Source organism: Protopterus annectens, chromosome 4.part0 (assembly GCF_019279795.1).
Source record: "Protopterus annectens isolate FY-2018-M chromosome 4.part0, PAN1.0, whole genome shotgun sequence".
Classification (NCBI taxonomy): Eukaryota; Metazoa; Chordata; order Ceratodontiformes; family Protopteridae; genus Protopterus; species Protopterus annectens.
The window spans coordinates 854082589-854103513 of record NC_056733.1 but is presented as its reverse complement, the minus strand read 5'-3'; the positions used below and the strand labels follow the sequence as shown (position 1 = coordinate 854103513).

General features: G+C 39.7%; 1 protein-coding gene across 1 annotated transcript in view; it reads left to right on the top strand.

Moving 5' to 3' along the window:
• Nucleotides 1–20925, top strand: part of LOC122799626 (guanylate-binding protein 1-like) — a 1262734-nt gene that overhangs the window by 985271 nt on the left and 256538 nt on the right. Inside the window, exon 8 of the mRNA XM_044068814.1 lies at nucleotides 5289–5501. Within this exon, the coding sequence (XP_043924749.1) occupies nucleotides 5289–5501 (213 nt within the window). The remainder of the gene's footprint in view (nucleotides 1–5288; nucleotides 5502–20925) is intronic.

The window sequence follows — 20925 nt, the reverse complement described above, 5'->3', positions numbered from 1 at the left end:
ATGTTTACTGTCGCTTATTTGTGCTTACTTGTGCCTTATTCATTATGACAGTACCACTTTGATTGAAGGGATCTGGTTAACAGTCCCATGCGATATACACGTTCACTTTTACATGTTTTAATGTCGGCTTTACAGCAGAGCAACATTCATTCCACAAGGAAAATGATAAGTGCTATAGTCGAACTTGAACCGTGAATGCCTGCATGTGTGTGTAGGGTTGCCACCCTTTCAAATGCCCAAAGTGGGACATTATTGGTACAAATGTCAGATTGTGCAGGCCAGGACATACCCACAGCCAGTACAAAGGATAGAACCTCACTTTTTGCCTAAATGACAGCTTATTCTTGTAGCATTTTAGTTGCTTATTCTGTTTTGTATAACATGTAGGTGTTTCAAAGACAGAATAACTGTTTTATGCAACTATTACATAAATATAGGGTATTTTGTCATTAAATCTAGGACATCTGCCATTGTACATTATTTGTACAGGACACAACTGCCCAAAGAGGGACTGTCCTTTGCAAAGTGGGACAGGTGGTTACCCTATATATATATATATATATATATATATATATATATATATATATATATATATATATATAAATATATATATATATATATCTTTGTGTACGTATGCATGCATACACATCTATATGATTTAATTACTTTGATCATACTGTTGAATGACTGTGCTGTCTGCTATGTTTGTGATAACATCAAAGTTAGGTATAACTGCCATGGCTTAGTGGTAAATCACATTGATTGTGATGTGTAGGGTCCTGGCGTCGGGCCTGGCCGACGCAGTTTATTGTGTTGCTGGGTAGAACAAGAGCCGTTGAACAAAGCGCGAGTACAACACATTTCAGATGCGGTTTTCCGTTTAACCGTCTATTCCCATCACAAAAAAACTTTCTACATTCTTACTGTGATACGTCACCCCAGTTCACATTTCAATGGTATTATATCGTTATACAGCATAAAATTAGCAAGATATGCTTGCATACGGATTACGCGTCATAAATGGTGTGTGCTGCATTTGAACCGACAACGTCTGCTTGATAGTCGGATGCTCTAACCACTACACTATTGGTGTTCTGCTTCATTTATATGTATACCCATGGTTCATAGTTACCCGAACACATGCCTCAACACTTCACTAACACAGCAGGCATCCATTTTCCTGTTGGAAAAATCGCACTACTACACATACGCCATTCCCTACTGCTTTAGACACATCCCATATGTTGGCTCACTCCAAGCATATTCAAATGTCCCAAGCTTATAGGCCTGGGACATACGTTCATATCATGGTCAGGGTGTTCAATTAGTCTTCCGATTTTCGGCTCATCTGACTGTTGAGTGGGACTGCCCTGTACCTGTTTGAAAGTCAGACTTAGCACGGGGACATAGTTAGTTCCACTTTTAGCATCCTACCTGTGGTTGGGGATGTAAAGGTGTGCTATATCTATTGTGACCATGTTCATTCTTCATAGATATATATATATATATATATATATATATATATATATATATATATATATATATATATATATATATATATCTATCTATATATATATTTATATGTCTGGACATACACATGCATATGCACCTACATGCTTATTTATATTTCCCATACCACTTACCGTCGCGCATGCATGCTTGCATACCTGCTTACGTCTAGGGTTGCCACCTTTTCAAATGGCCAAAGTGGGACATTTTCGGAACACATATCAGATTTTACAGGCTGACACATACCCATGGTCAGTACAAAGGATAAAGCTTTACTTTTTTGCCTAAATGAAAGCTTATTCTTGTAGCAGTTTAGTTGCTTATTCTGTTTCTTGTAACATTTAGGTATTTTACATACAAAAATAACTATTTTATGCAACTGCTACATGAAATACGGTACATAATTATTTCCTACAATCTCAGGACATTTGCCATTTTAATATTGTTGGTCAGGACACAACTGCCCAAAAAGGGACTGATCCTTGCAAAGTGGGACAGGTGGTAACCCTACTTACATTTGCTTTAAAGTGCCTTAATCACCTTATATCCGACTGCCACGATTGTGGCCATCATATAAAATTAGCCCTTGTATGGCTTGGACCTGGGAACAGGAACACCATAGTCACTGGTTTTCCACTAAACCGTCCGTGAAACATTCTCTATGGATGGTAATTAGGATATATGACTTTAGTACAGCCATTCCACAGTACTGGCAACAAATGGGACAATCGGGTGGTGTACATATGTATAGTACATGTTACTATTCATATGTTTCTGAGACGCATATGTATACATTTGCAAGTATACATATTTATGAATTGGACACATACTTGACAACTACTTATATGCATGTATGTGTGATGTGTAGCTATGCGAATGTGAAAGGTATATATTCCCGATAATGCACGTGGGGAGACGTGTTTTGCAGTCAGGTGTTTAATCCCAGGTCGTGGGTTCTGCAGGATTGGCTGGAGGCTGAGCAGGGTTGTGGACAACTACTGCTCATACAACTTGTGTCCAGATGTCTATGGGACTGGACATCGTGTCGTGACACCAAGTCTAATCTTTAGAACAGATACTTATCCCATGAGGGGTATCCAAAAATTTTGGGGACCGATAACCTCGATTTTTTTTGATTTACGAAAATGAGGTAGGGTTATACATGCAAGGGATAAATAGTTTGCAATCCTGAGACTGCCTAGGGTGAGGCTGCCTACTAGATATGAGTAAGGGTTACTATGTGCAGATATGGCTGCGCCAAGCTAGAATCCCGAGTATGGGGGGTTTTGGTGGACTTTCAGGAAGGGGGGGTCATGTGCTGTGGAGGGGATGATGAGTATTCAATTATGTATCCAGGTGTGTTGGGGTTGAATGGCTCAGTTCAGGCCAGACCATTATATGAGTGTGTGCCGGTAACGTTTCTGTACATGTGTATCACACATTTAAATGTTCATATGTTTGTGGGATTGTGTTCTACAGTATGGCCTGCCAGGTTGTATTGCAGATGTGAATGTTTGTTCTTTGGTTTTCTTTCTGATTCACCCACTGGTCCCTCGTACACCTCCAGTTCACCTATTGTGCATCCAACCCAGTCTCCCTTTGGCAAATTATTACATTATCCATCACCGCCCACCCCCATGTTCCAAACACACCATCCATCCCTTCTCTGGTTGATGGCCCATGGCACAGTCAACAGAACACATTGCGTACACTACATATCTCTGGTACCATTATTGTTGTGAGGACTAATCTAGCATTTTTGATCTTCCACATGCTGTACTTCACACACATAGGTACTCGCAAATACTTATCTTTCATGACATGGTAGGTAGACCCAGGTAATACCCGTTCATCTTTGGGCCATCCTGACAAGGACGACTTGGACCGCGAATGGGCAGATATTGAGCGAATGCTCTAACCATTGGTAGGGCTGCCACCTTTTCAAATGACCAAAATGGGACATTTTCAGGACACACATCAGATTTTACAGGCCAACACATACCCATGGTCAGTACAAAGGATAGTACATTAGTTTTATGCTTAACTGAAAGCTTATTGTTGCAACAGTTTAGTTGCTTGTTCTGTTTCTTGTAACATTTAGGTATTTTACATATGGAAATAAGTATTGTATGGAACTATTACATAAAATATGGGACATAATTATGTCCTACAATCGCAGGACATTTAACATTTATAATGGTTTTTAGTATGGACACAACTGCCCAGTGGGGGACTGTCCCTCACAATGTGGGACAGGTGGTAACCCTAACCATTGGACTAGGCTTAGCAAATGGCAGTGGCACGCTAACACGCTGCATTTCATTTCCACTTGGTATAACTATCAACACTACAATGGAATACGGGCACGGGGTTTTAAATGTCATTTGTTCAAGGGACGGGGACACAATATTCAGCTATGTGCCTTTGTGTTTACTTTTTATTTTGGTGTTCACAAAACTGTCTTGTATGCTTTGCATACATTTCAGTATCCATGGACACTGACAGGAGTGATTATTATTAGAGGCAGGTTGTACTAGTCAGCATTTTAGGTTGCGCGTATACAGCCGACATGTTCACGCCTCCGTGCAGCGCTTAGACATGCCTCCTGCACTCCCGCACATTTCCTTTGCACATGGACGTTGCGGCAGCGTGCCTTCATTAATATGCATGTGGTGCTGCTGCGCCATCTCTACACCACACGGTCGGCACAAAGCTAACGCCGTCCTTGCGCCGAGCTTCATGAATCCTGGGGCGAGACTTTTACAAACAGCCTTATAATATTGTTAGTTGAAATCAAACCATGTGTACTTTTGTTTTGTTTCAACCTAAGTGGGTTATTATTTTGATTATTTAGTAACTTTGTAGAAAATAATCTGTTTGTGTTTTATATACATGGCATTCAGTGTCTCTTTGGACTTGGAATTGTTTAAAATATTTCATAGTTTATATTTCATAGTTTATCTCAAGAACATGTTCTTCCTGTTTTATTTATGCTATAATACAAGCTGTGAAATTATATCTCTTGCCAATGTGATTTGATATATGTTTTATATTTGTAAAAAATAAATAAATATTTTAGAAAAGGAATCTGTCAACTTCTCACTTTGGGAAACTATAAAAGTAAAGGGATAGATAAGAAAAAAAGATAATAATAGGTCCTTCAATCCAGTAAAGTCTATAATTGTTGAATAACTAATTCAGACATATGTTTTGTACTTGACAGCACAGTATTGGCTATGACTTACATGCCTATAAAGGTGTGTTTTGAAATGTACTGGATATGCTGCTGAATACCTTTCTTGAACAGTACATCACCAGCAACATTAAACAATATTTAAAACTTGAATTGTGTTAGTGACAATAAATGTGGCTGGAGAAACATTGTTCCTTTGGCAGTTGCACTTAACTGAATTTACCACATTTCAGGAGTATTTTACTGTTACTTTAATTCATATGAACAAGTTACAAATGCTCCAGCATTTCACACCTCATTAGCTAACTCCACATATGAAAGACATTGGTTATCATTAAAACTGTACACCTTTCTTCAATTAAAAAAACAATGGGGAAAATTAATATTGAGGTGCTATTTTTTTTCAGCCCTCAATCTGAAACTGACCCCTGCATATTGATAGGTCATAGAAAGTTTATTATAAAAATTGTATTTTTAAATTATCATTTTTTTATGAAAAAGTTGACTGTGCATTTGCTATGGAACTGTGGAAATCAACATTTATATTGAACTCTATGTATAACATGATGTCTTTTTTTAAACCCAGGCCAAAATAAAAAGTTTGTATGAGCAGTACTGTAGAGCAAATGAGGAAGAGTCTGAGAAGAAATGTAGAGCTGTGATGACTGAGGTAACTAAAGAATTAAATCAGAAACTGAAGAAAGCTGAATATCTAAAACCAGGAGGATTTAAGATTTACACTGATGATCTGCAGAGGGCAGAGGCAGCATATATTGCTGCACCAGGAAAAGGTGTCAAGGTACTGTGTTTTGTTTATGTACAACTCATTTAGAAAAAAATAATGTTTAGTAATTATTCAGTCTATAGCACCTGTATGTTAAAACTATACTTAACAGGGACTAATTCAAAGATGCAAATCTCCAGTGATTAGTCGACCTAGTATGGAAAACAGCTGCACTGAGTCCACATGTTTGTTTCAGACACTGAACATGAATGTACTGTAAGGGTCAATAACATTTTCTGAGGTGTACATTATATTATACTCAATCAGTTTACCAGGTGGATGGGCTGATCCAAACTGGATCACTGCTGCTCATGACAGAGGCCATACAAAAAGGTAAATAAAATAAACATATTACATAGTATGCCCATGTATGTGCACAGTGTACATGCCACATGCAGTGCACTAAGCTGTGAGCCTTCAACAGCCCATGCACGTGCACAGTGTATGTGCCTCATGCAGTGCACTAAGCTGTGAGTCTTCAGCAGCCCATGCATGTGCACAGTGTATGTGCCTTATGCAGTACACTAAGCTGTGAGACTTCAGCGGCTCATGCATGTGCACAGTGCATGTGACTCATCCAGTGCACTAAGCTATGAGTCTTTACCAGCCCATGCACATGCACAGTGTAAGTCTCTCATGCAGTGCACTAAGCTATGAGTATTCAGCAGCCCATGCATGTGCACAGTGTATGTGTCTCATGCAGTGCACTAAGCTATGAGTCTTTACCAGCCCATGCACGTGCACAGTGTATGTACCTCATGCAGTGCACTAAGCTATGAGTCTTCAGCAGCTCATGCATATGCACAGTGTATGCACCTCATGCAGTGCACTAAGCTATGAGTTTTTAGCAGCCCATGTATGTGCACAGTGTCTGTGCCTCATGCAGTGCACTAAGCTATGAGTCTTCAGCAGCCCATGCATATGCACAGTGTATGTGCCTCATGCAGTGCACTAAGCTATGAGTCTTCAGCAGCCCATGCATATGCACAGTGTATGTGCCTCATGCAGTGCACTAAGCTATGAGTCTTCAGCAACCCATGTATATGCACAGTGTATCTGTCTCATGCAGTGCACTAAGCTATAAGTCTTTACCAGCCCATGCACGTGCACAGTGTACGTACCTCATGCAGTGCACTAAGCTATGAGTCTTCAGCAGCTCATGCATATGCACAGTGTATGCGCCTCATGCAGTGCACTAAGCTATAAGTTTTTAGCAGCCCATGTATGTGCACAGTGTCTGTGCCTCATGCAGTGCACTAAGCTATGAGTCTTCAGCAGCCCATGCATATGCACAGTGTATGTGCCTCATGCAGTGCACTAAGCTATGAGTCTTCAGCAGCCCATGTATATGCACAGTGTATGTGTCTCATGCAGTGCACTAAGCTATGAGTCTTCAGCAGCCCATGCATATGCAAAATATATGTGCTTTATGCAGTGCACTAAGCTATGAGTCTTTAGCAGCCCACACGTGCACAGTGTCTGTGCCTCATGCAGTGCATTAAGCTACAAGTCTTCAGCAGTCCATGTATGTGCACAGTGTATGTGCCTCATGCAGTGCACTAAGCTATGAGTCTTCAGCAGCCCATGTATGTGCACAGTGTATGTGCCTCATTCAGTGCACTAAGCTATGTGTCTTCAGCAGCTCATGCATGTTCACAGTGTACATGCCTCAAGCAGTGCACTAAGCTATGAGACTTCAGTTGTCCAAGTGTATGAATGGAAATAAGTGCAAAGTGTTAAGGCTGTGAACTGTAGTTCCTGTGATACAGGGTTTGATTTCTTCAGCCCTTGTTTGCCTACTGTCTGACCTTGAGTGAGTCACTTAGCCCCTAAAAAGGGATTGTGTGTCCAGTTGGCCTACCTGTTTAACAGATGGACATTATTATTATAAAACAAGCAATACAATAAAATGGATGTTTTAAGTATGGCAGAATCTGTATGGTTATGCTTTTTCTTTATCATAAATGGAGACAGCCAATCTTCCCCTGCTCATGCCAAGACACAATATCTAATCACCCTCCTGTGTTGTGCACTCTGTGTGCACACAAAGGCTAAAACAGTTGTGAAGTGAGACAAAGCTATTGAAATTACAAATTTTAAACTACTGGTGTACTATCACCATTTCCAAAGATGCTACAGAACTGCATACATAGTCATCTTCTCAATTCATTAATAAAAACAGTTTACTCTCTCAATTCAAAATGTCTGTCATTCTGGAAACATAACTAAAACAACTCTACATGCCATCCAAGATAAATTAACTAAGAAAATAAGCACACTTAGTTGACTTATCAAAGCTTATGACACTGTCACACTTTAACTACTCCTGAATTGGTTAACCATGCGAGACATAAGCAAAACCACTGTACAATGGGTACATAATTTCTTTCAAGAAATAATGAACAAACAAATAAACAATAAATAAAAATAAACAATAAATAAAAACAAACAAGCCATTCAATGGTAACAAACATACTTTTCCTTCAAACCCATAACTGTAGGCATCCCACAAGGATCCATCCTGGGCCTTCTGCATTTTAGCATTTTAGCAATCAATACACTGTTTATATTCTAAAGAAAAACTGCAGACTTGTCTCACACCTTGTTTAACTTTCACAAAAATAAAAAAACATGTTTGTGAGTGCTTCACTATTACTTGTGCTTTTTTATTTTACTGTTTATATTCTGTTCAAGACAGATAAGAAATTATGCATCTTATACAAAGTTAAACCTTATTTAATTGGGTATGCAAGACATTTACTGGATACATGGCTCTATTCTTGTCCTACAATATCTATGTTATTCTACCTTTCTAGTGAGCATTTGCTCCCACTTTTCTCCTCACTCAAATAATAATTTATTAAACAATTATATTTACTATATAGCAAGTCTTTCTCCATTTTATTTCTCCCATTCTCCTATTTTTAACTTACTGATAATCTGGTTCCCTATTACGCTGTCGCAGATGCAGTTTGTCGAATACATCTTTGTTGAACAGTAAAGCGTAAAAAGGCAAAATAGTGAAGTGGCTGTTCAGTGAATTCTTTCCCTGGGAAAGAATTTGTTTGGCTGCTTTCGCTACTTTGCCTTTTCAGCACTGTAGTGCGATCTCTTAGTTGGTATATTTAAGTAGGGGGGTGTGGGGGGCAAAGCCCCCCCACATTAAGTAGTGTTTTACTGTTTTGTTTTTTTTTTGTTTGTTTTGTTTTCGGAGCAGCTATTGCCTTCCATTGGGAAATAATCGCTGTTCTGAAGTTTTGACTTAAGATTTCACTTACATGGGGTCGATTATCTGTCATTTGCTCTTCTGAGAGTGTGATATGATAATATAGACCCGATAATCTAGACTCAAAATTCATTCCACCTATATTATTCTGCTTCTACTTTTCCCTCCTGTGTAGCTGTACTGCCTTTGCTATCTGTTCTTTCCCACTTTACTTTCCCAAAACCAAGTACTTTAACTCCTCTGGACTTAGACTTTTCTCTCCTTACTTAGTCTCAATGCCAGTCTATCTGGCTATTACCTGAGAACTCCTCTCTGATACCCTTATTTACACTTTGTACTACATTGTAACTACTACCCCTGGATATGAATGTGACAGTTATACTGCTGTACAACAGGATATGAATGTGACAGTTATACTGCTATACAACTGGGTATGAATGTAACAGTTATACTGCTGTACAACAGGATATGAATGTGACAGTTATACTGCTGTACAACAGGGTATGAATGTAACAGTTATACTGCTGTACAACAGGATATGAATGTGACAGTTATACTGCTGTACAACAGGATATGAATGTGACAGTTATACTGCTATACAACTGGGTATGAATGTGACAGTTATACTGCTGTACAACAGGATATGAATGTGACAGTTATACTGCTGTACAACAGGATATGAATGTGACAGTTATACTGCTATACAACTGGGTATTAATGTGACAGTTATACTGCTGTACAACAGGATATGAATGTGACAGTTATACTGCTGTACAACAGGATATGAATGTGACAGTTATACTGCTATACAACTGGGTATGAATATGACAGTTATACTGCTGTACAACTGGGTATGAATGTGACAGTTATACTGCTATACAACTGGATATGAATGTGACAGTTATACTGCTATACAACTGGGTATGAATGTGACAGTTATACTGCTGTACAACTGGGTATGAATGTGACAGTTATACTGCTATACAACTGGGTATGAATGTGACAGTTATACTGCTGTACAACAGGATATGAATGTGACAGTTATACTGCTATACAACTGGATATGAATGTGACAGTTATACTGCTGTACAACAGGATATGAATGTGACAGTTATACTGCTGTACAACAGGATATGAATGTGACAGTTATAATGCTGTACAACAGGATATGAATGTGACAGATATACTGCTGTACAACAGGATATGAATGTGACAGTTATACAGCTATACAACTGGGTATGAATATGACAGTTATACTGCTGTACAACTGGGTATGAATGTGACAGTTATACTGCTATACAACTGGATATGAATGTGACAGTTATACTGCTATACAACTGGGTATGAATGTGACAGTTATACTGCTGTACAACTGGGTATGAATGTGACAGTTATACTGCTATACAACTGGGTATGAATGTGACAGTTATACTGCTGTACAACAGGATATGAATGTGACAGTTATACTGCTAAACAACTGGATATGAATGTGACAGTTATACTGCTATACAACTGGGTATGAATGTGACAGTTATACTGCTGTACAACTGGGTATGAATGTGACAGTTATACTGGTGTACAACTGGATATGAATGTGACAGTTATACTGCTGTACAACAGGATATGAATGTGACAGTTATACTGCTATACAACTGGATATGAATGTGACAGTTACACTGCTATACAACTGGGTATGAATGTGACGGTTATACTGCTATACAACTGGGTATGAATGTGACAGTTATACTGCTGTACAACAGGATATGAATGTGACAGTTATACTGGTGTACAACTGGATATGAATGTGACAGTTATACTGCTGTACAACAGGATATGAATGTGACAGTTATACTGCTATACAACTGGGTATGAATGTGATAGTTATACTGCTATACAACTGGGTATGAATGTAACAGTTATACTGCTGTACAACAGGATATGAATGTGACAGTTATACTGCTATACAACTGGGTATGAATGTGACAGTTATACTGCTGTACAACAGGATATGAATGTGACAGTTATACTGCTATACAACTGGGTATGAATGTGACAGTTATACTGCTGTACAACAGGATATGAATGTGACAGTTATACTGCTATACAACTGGGTATGAATGTGACAGTTATACTGCTGTACAACAGGATATGAATGTGACAGTTATACTGCCATACAACTGGGTATGAATGTGACAGTTATACTGCTGTACAACAGGATATGAATGTGACAGTTATACTGCTGTACAACAGGTTATGAATGTGACAGTTATACTGCTATACAACTGGGTATGAATGTGACAGTTATACTGCTATACAACTGGGTATGAATGTGACAGTTATACTGCTATACAACTGGGTATGAATGTAACAGTTATACTGCTGTACAACAGGATATGAATGTGACAGTTATACTGCTATACAACTGGGTATGAATGTGACAGTTATACTGCTGTACAACAGGATATGAATGTGACAGTTATACTGCTGTACAACTGGGTATGCATGTGACAGTTATACTGCTGTACAACAGGATATGAATGTGACAGTTATACTGCTATACAACTGGGTATGAATGTGACAGTTATACTGCTGTACAACAGGATATGAATGTGACAGTTTTACTGGTGTACAGCTGGATATGAATGTGACAGTTATGCTGCTGTACAACAGGATATGAATGTGACAGTTATACTGGTGTACAACTGGATATGAATATGACAGTTATACTGGTGTACAACTGGATATGAATGTGGCAGTTATACTGGTGTGCAACTGGGTATGAATGTGACTGTTATACTGCTACACAACTGGGTATGAATGTGACAGTTATACTGCTGTACAGCTGGGTATGAAAGTGACAGTTATACTGGTGTACAGCTGGATATGAATGTGACAGTTATACTGGTGTACAACTGGATATGAATGTGACAGTTATACTGCTATACAACTGGGTATGAATGTGACAGTTATACTGCTATACAACTGGGTATGAATGTGCCAGTTATACTGGTGTACAACTGGATATGAATGTGACAGTTATACTGCTGTACAACAGGATATGAATGTGACAGTTATACTGCTATACAACTGGATATGAATGTGACAGTTATACTGCTATACAACTGGGTATGAATGTGACAGTTATACTGCTATACAACTGGGTATGAATGTGACAGTTATACTGCTGTACAACAGGATATGAATGTGACAGTTATACTGGTGTACAACTGGATATGAATGTGACAGTTATACTGCTGTACAACAGGATATGAATGTGACAGTTATACTGCTATACAACTGGGTATGAATGTGACAGTTATACTGCTATACAACTGGGTATGAATGTAACAGTTATACTGCTGTACAACAGGATATGAATGTGACAGTTATACTGCTATACAACTGGGTATGAATGTGACAGTTATACTGCTGTACAACAGGATATGAATGTGACAGTTATACTGCTATACAACTGGGTATGAATGTGACAGTTATACTGCTGTACAACAGGATATGAATGTGACAGTTATACTGCTATACAACTGGGTATGAATGTGACAGTTATACTGCTGTACAACAGGATATGAATGTGACAGTTATACTGCTATACAACTGGGTATGAATGTGACAGTTGTACTGCTATACAACTGGGTATGAATGTGACAGTTATACTGCTATACAACTGGGTATGAATGTGACAGTTATACTGCTGTACAACAGGATATGTATGTGACAGTTATACTGGTGTACAACTGGATATGAATGTGACAGTTATACTACTGTACAACTGGGTATGAATGTGACAGTTATACTGCTGTACAACAGGATATGAATGTGACAGTTATACTGCTATACAACTGGGTATGAATGTGACAGTTATACTGCTATACAACTGGGTATGAATGTGACAGTTATACTGCTGTACAACAGGATATGAATGTGACAGTTTTACTGGTGTACAGCTGGATATGAATGTGACAGTTATGCTGCTGTACAACAGGATATGAATGTGACAGTTATACTGGTGTACAACTGGATATGAATATGACAGTTATACTGGTGTACAACTGGATATGAATGTGGCAGTTATACTGGTGTGCAACTGGGTATGAATGTGACTGTTATACTGCTACACAACTGGGTATGAATGTGACAGTTATACTGCTGTACAGCTGGGTATGAAAGTGACAGTTATACTGGTGTACAGCTGGATATGAATGTGACAGTTATACTGGTGTACAACTGGATATGAATGTGACAGTTATACTGCTGTACAGCTGGGTATAAATGTGACAGTTATACTGGTGTACAACTGGATATAAATGTGACAGTTACATACTGCTATACAACCAGATATATTGTGAAAGGGAATGATACCACTTAATATTACTATTTCATGTATCCAAAGTACCTATCACTTTTCATATTAGACAGTTATACTGCTGTACAACCAGAGAGTAATGTGACAGTTATACTGCTATACAACAAGATATATGAATGTGAGCATATGAATGTATCAGTTATATTGTTGTACAACTGGGTATGAATATGACAGTTATACTGCTATACAACTGGATGTGAATGTGACGGTTTTACTGCTGTACACCTGGATATGAATGTGACACTCATACTGTTATACAACTGGATATGAATGTGACAGTTATACTGCTATACAACTGGATATAAATGTGATAGTTATACTGCTATACAACTGGATGTGAATGTGACAGTTATACTGTTGTACAGCTGGATATGACTCTGTGACAGTTATACTGCTATACAATCAGATATATTGTGAACGGGAATTATACCACTTAATATTACTATTTCATGTATCCAAAGTACCTATCACTTTTCATATTAGACAGTTATACTGCTGTACAACCAGATAGTAATGTGACAGTTATACTGCTATACAACTGGATATAAATGTGACAGTTACACGGCTCTACAACTGGATAGGAATGTGACAGTTATACTGCTATACAACTGGATATGAATGTAACATTTTTTTTAAATTGATCTGTCATGAATTTGCTTTGCATATGTAATTGTGATGAATTATCAATGCAATCCATTGAATCATTGTAAATCTGCAAGACAAACTGCTACATTGCTTCTGTCTGCTAGTAAGCTTACATTGTGTATGTTATACTACTAGGAAATTATTATAACTTTTTGTAGTTTGTGTTTTTCATAATGATATGTAATGCTTTTCTCCCCAGGCTGACACTTTGCTGACCCAGTTGGACTATCTTGCTAAACAAGTGCTAATAAATATAGGAATAAATATATTTTCATTAATGATGTGTACAAAAAAATGTACCCAACTCAGATTCAGTACAATATATAGATCACTCCATTATAAGATGCTCAGCCAAATCACCTAAACAACTTTAAACAAATGCACAATTCTTCCACAACATTAAGAAATATCTAAATGACTCCCAGATCATACTAAATCGAAAACAAATCTTCTTTACACCCACCTAACTATAACACCAGCCCTGCACAATTACTAATAATACCATTATCAAGCAAGTATTGCATGCTAAACAGGTAGGAGTCGCTATAGACACATCTTAAGTTTAATCAACACATTTCCCGGGATTCATGAAGCTCAGCGCAAGGACGGCGGTAGGCTTACGCCGACAGTGCGGCGTGAAGATGGCGCAGTAGCACCAAATGCATATTAATGAAGGCATGCTGCCGCCACAGCCACGTGCACAGGAAAGGAGAACGAGTGCATATGGCGTGTTGAAGTGCCGCACGGAGGCGTGAAAATGGCAACTGTCAACGTGCAACCTAAAATGCTTGCATATAACAAGTTGCAAGATAGTAATCACATCTGTCAGTGTCCGTGGATACTGAAACGTATGCAAAGCATGCAAGAAAGTTCCTGCGAACACAAAGTGAATAAGCAAACACAAATGCATGGTAGGGAATAACGGGTCCCTATCCCGCGAACAAATGACATGGAAGACCGTGTGGCCGTAGTCCAATGCAGTGTAGATAGCTATACCAAGTGGAAGTGAAACGCATCATATGTTAGCGAGCCACCAGTAGGTACTCGCTACCAGTAGGTACTTGCCCAATGGTGAGGGTCACCAGCTGACCCATAATGTGAGGGAGGGTACACAGCTGGGCAGATATGTCCATAACAAAATACATGATAAATGTAGATATCTAGCAACCGTATGTCTGAATCATATCCCACAAGGCATGTAATAGTCACATACAAAAGGTATGTCCGTATTTCACATACCAAATGTGATAGGAAATAGAATAAGCATGTAAACGAAACAGAAGGAGCATATAAACAGCTACAACAATAAGGAAACATGTAGGCTGAAAGGAACAGTATTATCTGTACCTTTGACTGTGGGGACGTGTTGTCCAGTACAGTCGGATATGTGTACGGAATATATCACATCCTGGACATAGGAAAAGGTGGCATCCTACCAATGAGTAGAACAGGCTGCCAAAATCCGGAAATCAGTGGTACAAGCCGAACTTGTCAGGATGTGTCACAGTTGAATGGGTAGTACCTGGGTATACCAACCATGTAATGAAAGTTAAGTATGGGTGTGTACCTATGTGTGTGAAGTATAGCATGTGGAAAGCAAACATGGCAGGGTAGTCCACACAACCATACAGGTACCTGACACATGTAGGGTATTCAATGTGTTACTCTGGCCATGTTATGGGCCAACAACCAAAGCAGTGATGTATGGGGTGTGAGGAATCTGTGTGTGTGGGAGGATGGGTAATGGTACAATCCTCCAAGGCAATACTGTGTCGTATGCAGAATAGGTGAACCGGAGGTGTATGAGGGAGCAGCGGGTGAAGCTGGAAGAAACGCAAACACATGTATAAACAGCTGCAATACAACCAGACAGGCCATACTGTAGAACACAATCCCACAAACATATGAATATTGAAATGTGTGATACAAATGTATAGACATGTCACTGGCACATACCCACAGATTGGTCCTGATGGAACTGGCCATAACAAATGCAACACACCTGGATGCATAATGGACTACCCAGCATCCCCTCCACATCACACAACCCACTCCCATACCTGAACTTCCACCAAATCCAGCCATACTTGGCCTATTGGTTTGTTGCAGCCACAGCTACACATAGTGACCACTACGCATATGTAGTAGGTAGTGTCACCCTAGGCAGTTGCAGTATTGCACACTATGTATCCCTTGCATGTAAAACCCCCAGCACATTTTCATAATGCCAGAAAAATGTTTGTTATTTCTCTTGTTGTGGATCGGTCCAATTTTTGGATATCCCTCATGGGATACATAACCTGTGTAAACATTAGAATGGAAGACACGAAGTCCAGTCCTGTAGATATCTGGACACAAGTTGGAATGTGCATTAGAGGTGCACGACACTGGCCAGCCCTAAATGGTCATGCATAACCTACTACCCAGGATCAAACACCTGCCCGTGATGCATTTGTCCCGACACGATTAAGCGGGAGAATATATTGCACACATTCGCATAGTGGCACATGGTATAAGGGTGATGAAGGCACTGACGTAAACAGGATACCCCTGATCCACTGTGTGAGGGACAATTAATGTGTGTGTAGGTGTGACCTGACCAACAATGGTACAATGCCAAATGTCTTGTGACCATAGGGAATAACTATGCACCATACTGCATGTAACAGTTGCCTAAAGCAGTCATGTCAGGGTAGAATAAACGTAATTCGTACAAGAAACAGGCAAACAACAAAAGTGCCAAATGTATAAGGCTTACAGCTAGGAAACAAATGACTGTTCTAAATTTGCAGTGACCGTGGCTATGTGTTGGCCCAAACAATCTGGTGTCCGCAGTAGGGTTGTCATCTGTCCCACTTTGCGAGGGATAGTCCATCGTTGGACAGTTGTGTCCTGACAAAAGACATTTCAAATGGCAAATGTCCTGGGATTGTAGAACATAATTATGTCCCACATGTTATGTAATAGCAGCAGAAAATAATTATTGCAGTATCTACAATACCTAAATGTTACAAGAAACAGAATAAGCAAATAAACCGCTACAACAATAGGCTTTTATGTAGGCAAATAAGTAAAGTTCTATCCATTGTACTGACCATGGGTATGTGTCGGCTTGTAAAACCTGGTGTGTTCTGAAAATGTCCCATCTTGGCCATGTGAAAAGGTGCCAACCCTAGTCACCGGAATACAGCACAACCCATACATATGACAATGTCAACGACACCAATGGTCAGAGCATTCACACAATAACTGACCAGACCCTTAAAAACTCACAAAGCCAGTGCCCTTTGGGGGAATGGTGTTGAATGAGAATGACTACTTACAACAACGAAGAGTACTAGATGCATTTAACTGTAGACAATTAGTAGTATTACGAATCTGTCAACATGTTCCAAGTTAATAGTACTAATATGGTAGAAGTGTACGCGATTGTCCCTGAGTTGTCATAGCCTTGTCCCTCTCACTGTAGACATGAGTCCCCGAGTATCAGAGAGGTCCATACACAGAAGTACAACAACCAACTGTCCCAGCTGTTGACTAGACTATCGCATACCTGTAGTGCTTTAATGAATGAAATAGTCAAATGGGAAGGGAAACCCCCCCCCCCAACCTGCATTATGTAGTGGAACCACTCCCCACCCTAAATTATGTAGCGCCGACCCAATAATGTGGTTGGAGGTGCCCAAACACCTGTGTCTGTAAACACAGGAAGAATGTTAAACTCTGGACTAACTCTGTCCATGTGCTACGTCTGATCTTTGAACAGTGCCAGGGCAGTGCTAGTCACCAGTCAGCCGAGCCTAAACCCGGACCAGCACATGAAAACCCTGACAATCAAACGTGAGTATGTGCGAGGACTATAAGCGTAGGAGTTATGAATATCTTTGGAGTGAGTAGACTTGCAGCATGGGTCCAGAGCAGTAGGAAACAGGGAATGTCCTAATTGTAGTACTGCAGTTTTCCCAGCAGGAGAATGGATGCCTGCTGCTGTGTAAGGGAAGCAGTGAGGCGTATGTCAGAGTAGCTATGAACCATGGGTATACATATAAATGAGCCAGAACACCAATAGTGCAGTGGTTACAGCATCAACCCAACATAAAGGCATTCCCGATGCAAGTACGACTATAGCACATATTAATTGTGTAATGAATGCCTCTGTGCTGTAAAGCCAACATTTTTACATGTAAAGGTGACCGCGTTCGCATGGGTCCGTTAACCGGATTCCATCAAAGTGGTACTGTCATAAGGAATAAGGCACATGTAATCCTAAGGACGTGCCTGTAAACATATGTAACTCAGAATAAGTAGATGCAAGTGGGCCTGCGTGGGTGTATGCAGCTATTAGCATAGCAAATGTATGTTGTCTTCTATAGCTGTAACTTTCATATATATATAGTTAGACAGATGTGTGTATAGAGAAATATCCACAGACATAACATAAATATGCAATAATATAGCTACATATCTATCTCTCGCTCTCTCTCTCTCTCTATATATATATATATATATATATATATATATATATATATATGTGTATATATATATATATATATATATATATATATATATATGTTAGGAATGCTGAAAGACGAAAGCAAACCTAAGGGTTGTGAAGGGAATCCAGAGCAAGTTAGGAATTATGAAGTGCTCGCAGCATATGTCACATAAAGCTGCACAAGTGTGGGTAGAGCACCACTCTCCACACCAGAGGCAGGGCTATACCAGTGGCCATAACATCATTGCAGTGCTATGTCCACATTGTAAACAGACAGAATGTAGGACATGTTGCGACCACCTACACTTGTAACCCACAAATCGTTCTAATCCATAACACCAGGAAAGGCATGAATGTGCAAATATGAATGGATGATGAGCCTGTGAATACATGAGGTGGTACAAAATGTGTGTAGGGCCTCAATGCTCATGAGAGGGCAATGTGTAAAGGTGTGTCATGGCTGCGATATCAGGTGTATAATGTCTGTTATGCGGGGAAACTGAACACGGGTGTGCAGGAGAAACCATGGATATGCGAGTATGGACACAGGAGTGATAGGGTATGTTGCGCCGGGTGCAATGGAGTGGCCCGTGGTGGTCAGCTAGTACATAGTTGCAATTCCCAAATAGAGCGTCGTTTGCATGGAGACATGCGTGAATGGGAGTATCGTTGTCGGACGTTGTGCGTCAGGTCTGGCAGCCCTGCATGTAAAACCTATATGCCACCCATGAGCGGAACAGAGTTCTGCTGTGATAACCCCAAACTGGGAAAAGCAGAAAGACACAACTACATGAAGACAACAATTTGTCGACGTACAGTCACAGTAGCACAAACACACATCCTATGAACAGTAATAATATGAATGTGTACAGAAACAAACACAGTAGCAGGAATAGTAGGCTGCGCATATGAGGAATAGGTGGAATGACACTATCACAACCCAGTTAGCAGCGGCACCCCAGACATTAAAAACTTGCGACATCTGTCCACTGCATAATGTGCAATATACTGAGCACAAGTTCACCGGAGTGAAGTGTCGGTGTCAGAATGACTAAGGCAATAGTATGTTGTTGAAGCAGGGATAAAACCAATACGCATGTGTAAGTGTCCATGTCCGGGAAATGTATAGGTTAACGGACACACAGATGTATATATAGATAAAAACGTATATATACACATAGCTATAATAATTTACATACACAATACGGATATATATATATATATATATATATATATATATATACACACACACACACACAAGGATATACTACGGATATATATAGATAGATATATATACACAAACATCAGGCAGTGATATATATACACATACACACAAAACAAACTATATGTCAGTGTATATATACACATTCACATAAATAGGTTACTTCACAGCAATTAGGGGTAACATATTTACAGCCCGGGCATTTGTGACTGGGAGGTCCAATAAAGAAACATTGTACCCCCCACATTGCCCAGCTAGGCCGGACAGACATACAGACAGGCAATACAGATCAATACACTGCCGCCGTCCAAAACACCGGTAGGAAAGGACCAGTGGGAGAGTTCTGCAAGGTCTACACTTTAAACATGGATAACAGTGTCCCTTGTGGGACCCCAAAACTTCAGGTATGAAAGAATCTACCGACACTAATATGAGCAGGATGTAGGTGTGCATGGAACAGTAGGTTGTGCAAGTGTGATAAGACATGGGTTGACAAAATGTACGACATGTGTCCCGAGATGGGGAGAGTGGGCAATGTGTAGGGGTGTGCTCATACCCCAGCTGCGCTCGCAGTAAGTATTTGTCACGACTGCTGTAGAGGGGTGCCAGGTAGGTGGACCATGGGTATGCATTAATGAGCTTAAGTGTGCAGGTGCTGGTTGGAAGAGATGTAGTAGGCCCGCCCAGTGAAAGTCATTAATATTCCCATGTGGGCATAGCATACGCCTACACCTCCCAAACCTGAAGAGCACATCTACCGGATAGTTTGTAAACCATCGAGGAAATGCATAGAGACCTACACAGTGCCATGTACCCGATTAGCATGGACGTCCATAGTTATGTATCTGAATGTAACAAAGTCCAAATAAACACTGCCAGAACTAGTGATATTAGGTGAACAGGTGGCAGAATACAGGTAATGACAGATGACAACATGTATGAGTCATAAGCAGCATGTACCTCGACAAACGTGAATGAATACATATGTTCTGTGACTGTGAATGTGTCTGGTTAATAGAACCAATCATCTAAATGTGTCCCGCAGGGTGTTATGCATTGTTCCTGATATGGTGTTCAGTCACACCTATTGGTATGTGAGTTCTGCTACTGACGGAAAGTGCATAAGTTGCTGACCATCTCAGGTAGATGATAGCATAATGGAAGAGGTTAAACACCCATACACCTGCGAGGGACACACCCATCTGGGCAGTTGTGTCTTGCAAAACTACAGTTATGGCACATGGCCTGTGCATACCTCTCAACTTCCCTGATTTTCACAGACGTCCTTGATTTTGACTCAGATTTTAACCCTGTCCCTCTTAATCCCTCCTAAAACTAGTGACTTTTGGAGGAAAGGTGGTGAATTACACTTAATGAATAATGACAATAATTAAGAGTTATAAACATCATTTACTTCAGAAAATGTGTATTAATTCATATGCTCTGATTCTGTCAATGTTTCAAGTTAAT